Source organism: Saccoglossus kowalevskii, chromosome 3 (genome assembly GCF_978046115.1).
Source record: "Saccoglossus kowalevskii chromosome 3, keSacKowa6.1, whole genome shotgun sequence".
Lineage (NCBI taxonomy): Eukaryota > Metazoa > Hemichordata > Enteropneusta > Harrimaniidae > Saccoglossus > Saccoglossus kowalevskii.
The window spans coordinates 21030277-21037826 of record NC_140643.1 but is presented as its reverse complement, the minus strand read 5'-3'; the positions used below and the strand labels follow the sequence as shown (position 1 = coordinate 21037826).

Below are 7550 nucleotides of genomic sequence, written 5' to 3'. Positions count from 1 at the left end.
ATGAAAGGAAATTCATTGTAGCAATATATGAAGCCAATAAGTACGATAATTATAAATATTATGTGGTCATTGTAGTATTTGATGAGTTGTGCGTAAACACTAAACATGTTAATATAATTGTGTGTTATGTTAAGTTCTCAGTGAGTATGTTGTAGTGGATTTACCTGTTGGTCATATGTACTTAAATTCGAAATAACTAGGTGACCATTGAATTAAATGGTCCACGATGGCCATATTTATCGATGTGGACATTGTCGATATTTGACTCAACTTGTACTTGATGTATGGGGGTTGTCGTTTTAAATTTAAAGTTCAGCATTTTTGACACTTGACTTTGAGAAGGGATTGTTTGGACGTTTGTGATTTTTAAAACCAGGCTTTCAAAAATGCCAAATATGCATTTCAAAACTATAAAAGTTTCAAAAGTGCCTAAAGTGCTTAGAATACCAAACGCGCAATCTATTCCCAGCCAAAAGTAGGCATTCAGAAATGTCAAACGTGTATTTCAAAAATTTGGGAAAAGACGGCAGAACGGCTGGGTGAGCAACAGCCGCAGTAATGTAGCAATGAGTGCCATTAAATAAAGAACATACAAGCGGAACTCTAGAAACCGACAATGTCTGCGTTATATGGCTGTATGACACCCTTACAGAAAAAAGGCGAGTAATTCTCGATAGTCCATAGGAGCGACAGGACAGTACACTGCGTACACATATTATCTGTTGATGTTGTTACAGTAGTAGAATAGCGTGGTTGTCTGTTTACAATGCAGGTGTTAGTTTGATATATGAATGAAGCCATCAGTTGGTTAAAGCACGACAATAACTCGCGTATTACATACTGGCATGTCATTTTTTTATTACCCATGTGGGCGATATCCTTACATCTTGTGAACTATCGGAGCATGGGCCATGCACCTGTGTGGAGCTTATTGTCCTTCGCTTGGTTAAACTCAACTCATCATAACAGCACACCCCTCACGCAGGCTCTCGTTCATACAGAGCTGTTCATCATAGACACGATAAATGTAGACTGCATTGCATGTTCATATCGTTCAATAGCATGTACATATCCTAATTACGTCGAAAGAATGGCATGACAACGAAGCGTATTTTGAAAACACAATACTTTTTCAACTAAAACATAACAAATATATGTGATCCAATGCTAGTACACGTTTTCAAAAAATCTGTACAACTACAATAACGGTAACCTGCATATTACTTTGTAGTTTCATGCCTCGAGCACTTTTTGTTTGCTGGAACGCTCTTAACACAGCCATACGTATCGCCTACTATAAGTTAATTCGTCTTTTACCGGTGTTAATGTGTCTGGGTCGAACTAACTGTTTTACTGTGAGCAGATGATGAGATCGTTAATGCAACTATCTATGAAATATATATGTTAATGTATTGCTGTATACATACATACATTAATTGGAATGTTCCATTACAACTGAGAAGACGAATTTACTGCACCTGAGTGCGTGTGATACCATAAGATAATATCCTTTATTCTAGACATTACCCGGGGCTATATGCGTCCTTAGAATACTAATATATGAGAATGATGGTGTCGAGAAAAATCGTATCAATATCTGATAAAACGATGGTTTCAACTCCTTGTACATATTACAAAATAGAGGAAATAAAGTAAATAAACAACTTTCATATTTTGTTTTTATTCAAGATAATATCGTAATCAAGGATGCAGAAACAAAACAGATTTAATTTCCCCTCCAAAACATCGTTTACGAGTAGCGGAAAAGAACAAGCTACGACATAATTTTTTCTAAAGGATCGCGATGCATATAAGCAGAGTATCAAACTAGTCACGTCCGCATTCTGAATGATTTATCGCAAAAAAATAATTGTAAAACGATGGTTTCATTACTAGTCATAGCGTTCGGAATTTCTGGTATGTACTGTTAATTTCAAAATGCCTACGCTTTTGAATCATTTTTTTCACCAAGTAAATCTGTGTGTGTGTGTGTGTGTGTGTGTGTGTGTGTGTGTGTGTGTGTGTGTATGTGTGTGTGTATGTGTGTGTGTGTGCGTGTGTGGGTGTGTGTGTGTGTGCGTGTGTGTGTGTGGGTGTGTGTGTGCGTGTGTGTGTGTGTGTGTGTGTTGGTGTAGACGTAGAAGTGGAGCCTGTAGACCAGACATACACAAACAAAGTGGAGCCCTTTGTACAAGTGGAGCCCCAAATTGGTGGCTCCACAATGTTTCATAATTTATATTAATATTTAATCGAATTTAAGTCAGGTTTGCGAAGCTTAGGTTTAGTATCGGGGAAGGTATGGTTCACGTTATATTAATATTAATATAATTATACCATACCTTACCCCGATACTAAACCTAAGCTTCGCAAACATTTCTATGTTCAGTCACGGGATATTCAACTCTAGTTTAATTAAACTTAATTAAAGTGCAATTCTCCATTGTATTGCATTGCAATTGAGTTTAATTAAACTCCAATTAAAACGCAACCCTATATAGGAACGCGTTTTAATCGAGTTCATATCGCAACTATATTAAAAGTTAATTCAACTATATTAAAAGTTAATTCAATGGTGGCTCCACAATTCATGGGACACCTGTATATATGTGTGTGTGTGTGTGCGTGTGCGTGTGTTGCATCCATAAATATTTCCATTGTGATGCAAGGATTTCAGATTAAATATCCACCACAGCGCATTGCAATAATGGGTGAACCATATAAAAGACCCAGAAAAAAAGTTGGGATTTCGAGGCGGGAACAGGTTTACAGATTCAATAATAACATGGAAAAAAACGGGTTTGGGGGCTTTCATTTGAAATGAAGACACAGTATACAATTCATCCAATTGGCAAGCTTTATCCCATATGCCATCATTGCGGGCTCATAAAAAAGTACGTAATGGAAATCTGACTTAATGTGTCGGTCCTAGGTCAAACTTGACACTTTCTTAGAACAAACATATAATATCACACGAATTATTCCCAAGAGTGTTTATTATGCATGACGTCACGCGTCACGATAAATATGTCAAATTGTAAATATAAGTTAGACACCGGCTAACGATAAGAATTGACTTTTCTTATCGGGTGAAAGTACCCAATTTAAACATTGTTGAGCAATATGACAGGCCGTTAAATGACGTCTTACGGCATTGTTTTATTGGAAATATTTGCTCGGTTTTACCTACCTGATTTCTACGTGGTATTATTAGTTGCGGCGTGGTAAAATGGGCCTCAAGGTTTGGGAATATGTGCGTTTGGCAAACATTACACAATTCAGCGTGTGGTAGAACATATTTCAACATTTTATTGAACAACTGGGCATCGTTAAGATGATATGTTCGCTGTCGTGCGTTTCTTCGTATCAGTTGTTTCCCCCTTTACTCCTAGCTTACAGTATCACCAACGTCTAAACAAGCGTGATGCTGATGCCATAACTCATCCAAGTCACAAATGAATAATTCAGCGACGTCTAGGGTCGTAAAACTGCCTAACTGTAAAACGCATTCCCACCCTATTTTTTTAATTTCCCTGTTAGATTGTTTTGTTTGCTTCGAACTGTCTCATTTGGCGTCAGCGACGTTAATAATTTCACTGGTGAAGCCAAACGGAAAGCAGGTGATATTTTCTTTTCATTTCAAATTGTATATCTGGATTCCATATAATGATAAGCTTAGTGTTGTACGACTAAAACTGAGACCGTCCCTATTCAGTCGTTTTTGAAATCGGGGACAACAGCTTTCACGTCAGTATTCATGGGTTCTTTATTTTTTATCGTGTAATTATTCGGTAAGATAGGTCTGCATAAGAAAACAACACCCATGGACAATCCAGAGGCGAAGTGACAGCTTTTAGAAAGCATATTTTGAAGAATTAATTCAGGCGTGAATGTGTTTACATAAACAAATAAATGGGGACTCAGAGGTGGTTGGAATTACTAGTATATGTGTGGAAGAGGGTGCAATGAGAGCCGGTGTGACGGCAACGTTTACTTTGCGTGCTTAGAAAATGATGATGTAATGTCCGTTAATGATTCGTTTTAAATTGGCAAAAACATAAAATTTATTAGTTGTGGATAGATGAATTGTTGTACACCACTTATAGTCCCAATGCTAGATATGTCAAGCTATTGGAATTGAATATTTGTCTGCGTTCAAGTCATGCGTGTTTGGCGTATAGCCGTAGAATTCTCGGTGTTCTTACATTTCAGAGTTGGCAATGGAGTAATGTGCTTAATACGAACAATGAAAATAAGCAATCATCAACAATTTATTAATAATAGCGAATACTACGAATGAATGACAGATGAATGCGTTCGTAAAAACACAGCATGTACGCAAATATTAAACGTTTGTTAACAATATTACATAATAACGTAAGTGACAGCTGCCTTTCCGACCCTCCCTAATACGATAATAAGAGACAGGACCGTTTTCGACCCTCCCTACGATGATACGAGGCAAGTCTGTTTTCGACCCCCCCCCCTACGATGATACGAGACAAGTCTGTTTTCGACCCTCCCTACGATGACGAATGACAGCTTTCTTTCATAAATCCATATTCGTTTATGATGTTGAAAATAGATGTTTATATAAAATCTCCTTATATCCGAATGCAATAAGCCTAACACATCTAGAGATAATAGAGACGTCCTATTTATTTATATCAAGGCACGAATAATCATCAAATTACTATAATGTATTTTATTGTTATTATTCTGATAATTTATGGGAAAATCTATTTTTAAAGTAATTGTTATTTTTATCTCTTAATTGTTTGAAAAACAAGACGGGTTATTAAATGTGTTTTCTATGGACATTTGTGATGCTTAAAAGAAGAAGAAAAAATGGTGACCCTAAAGCTGTTTCAACTATTTCCAAATAAATTATTGTCAATCTCAAATTTAATACAAATCTAATAACTTGAGAAATCCGGGTTTATTGTATTATTAGAAAGTTTAACATTCGGATTATAGAAGGGGGTAAAATGTGTTGATGTAATAGACCTTTAAAACAAGTCACGTGACTCTATCGCTGCCAACGAGTTTTTGGCAGCCATTTGTGAATAGGGTATATTAACATTATCTTAAATTTATTCGCGAGATTTGCGATCCTCGGTACTTTAATGATCTAGTGTGACTAAAACGTTGCGATGCCACTGAATTCGACAAACTTCAAAACAACGTAATACCATGATAATTTGTCATCATCATATTATTTCAGTTTTTACCAGGTGCCGTGACTAACCAGGAATTATCGGTATCGTGGGACAAGATGTGAAACGTTGAGATATTAATAGTCCCGGAGGATGCATATTTATGTTGTATATTGCGATGATTAATCACCATTAAATTGTGCCAGTGATTGGTTTAAATAGATACAAGTTCCCTGCTGCCAAGCAGCACCTGCAACGACCGTCGTAATACAGTTTGAATCGGTAGACGCTGAGCAGAACGTGCCAGGTCGTATAAACGTCGGACGTCAGTCGAGTTGTTCGCATCCTTCCAGAAAAATCATGGAGCTGTCCGCCAATGTTAACGGGAGTTTAATAAACAATTCTCTGTATTATTACATCTCGAACATGAATACGACTGCTAGTTACCATGGAGATGCATGTACACTACCTTTGGAAGCACTGGACATCATCGTAGCCGTTCTCACGATACTAGGAGTGCTCGGGAACGGGGCTTTTCTTTACGTCGTCATTAAGCTACCATATATGCGATCCGACACCAACCTTTACCTATGCGGACTTGCCGTAGCTGATTTGATGTATCTCATCATTAACTCGATCACCATATTCTGTTATTTTGACGACGTCGGAACCTGTCAGAAGTTGAAGAACAACGTCAATTTTATGTGTTCCACCGAGTACATCATTTCTACCAGTTACCTGACCTCTGTTATCACAATAGCGTTGGTCGGCGTCGAGCGGTACCTCGCAATTAGTAGACCGCTGGCTAAAGGATCGCCGGCGAGTCGTCACAGAGGTCACTGCTTCTGGCTTGTAGCCGCGTCGTCATGGTTAATCGCATTAGTGCTGAGCACGCCTGCAGTGGCCGAGTGTCTTAACATCGGACATAACGTCTACAAAGTCATCGAAATTCGTTTAGTGATCACCGTCAGTTTATTCTTCCTCATGGTGGTCGTCGTGCTCGTATTCTATCTCCTGATCGCCTTCAAGTTGTACGACTCGGCTCGCAGCGCCATAGCAACGCGACGATCGTCCGGTGAGAACGAAAAACAAGTGATACGGGTCTGCTTACTGACCGCAGTCGTGTTCGTCGTATGCTTGTTGCCCTACATGATCCGTCTGGTCGGTGAGTTGTTCATACTTCACGGCGTGATGCCGTACTCGGCCTATACTTATTACTGTATGCGTAACCTTGCCATTCTTCCCCTTATCATCAATGCCGTCATTAACCCGGTAGTGTACAGCGTCGCCAGCCGTCGTTATCGACGTGCCTTTCACGTCGCGTTCTGCGGATGTGGCAGAGGCAATGTGCGATATCCGGCACGAAGTACTAATGCCGACACGGTGATAGACTCCGGACAGTGGAACTCGGCCAACTCTCGGAGTTCAGGCACGAAGCAGAATCGCCGAAACATGATTCCTTTGGCGAAGTTATAACGTTACTTGTTGTATATATTTCTAACGTCTTTTAATGCGATGAAATGTTTGTACACAATGCGTTATTGCATCACAAATATTTCTCGCGCCATCACGCGACAAGGCGCTTCTGTTCAAATCGAAAACTACGTATAATTGTGTAGTTGTCCTTCTCTTAGAATATAGTAAAACTTTCAAAATATTTTTTTTTAAATATTGACGGACTACAGCTCGACGCTGAGAAAGGTTTTCATGTTTCCTATCTATTACGTCACGGAATCGCATCGTCGCTTCAGGGCTAGACTTTCTTCACGATGCCATATATGAATATCTTTTTAAAGTTGAACCGTTCTCATCGTGTTAATCGCATCTATCACAAATCGTCGTTTTAAAGTTTGTAGTATACTTTCACTGTACATATTTAGGCGTACATTCACCCTATTTGTAACGACGAAATCCACCTTGTATGCCATCTACTTTTTAGGGGTTGGCTTGTAGGTACATGGCTCTCCGCGGAGAAAAGGAATGTATTTTTTAGACATGATAAGGCATATGCGTACGTTATTGTAAGATGATATGCAAGCACCCGTTGATCCCAAGTCACATCTATCATAATAATCTATCAATATACCTGGAGATTAATGTACTCATAGGTTATCTTTTAAACATTCGTAACATTGATATATTTCGTTGTAACATATGTGAGTTCAAGACATTACTTATATGAGCTATTCAATGTAATATAACGCTGTTCGCACGTAGTAATTTGCTTTCTTAATTCGGGGTGGTAGTGGGATATGTACGCATACGATAACAGCTTCGTACTAACCCTTGAAGCGCGGTGCGTGCTTGTACATATAGGTTATTTCAATTAAGTTTATAATCACCTGTAGAGGGCGTGGTAATATGTTATTAATTTATGTCACGGTGTCCCTGATCATC

The 7550-nt window shown here is 38.6% G+C and overlaps 1 protein-coding gene across 1 annotated transcript; it reads left to right on the top strand.

Annotated features, from left to right (window-relative positions):
* Positions 1-5579: 5579 nt before the first annotated feature.
* On the top strand, positions 5580-6629 carry LOC102803944 (somatostatin receptor type 4-like). Its single transcript, XM_006823452.2, has one exon. It carries the CDS (start codon positions 5580-5582, stop codon positions 6627-6629), a length of 1050 nt encoding a protein of 349 aa, XP_006823515.2.
* The last annotated feature ends 921 nt before the right edge of the window (positions 6630-7550 follow it).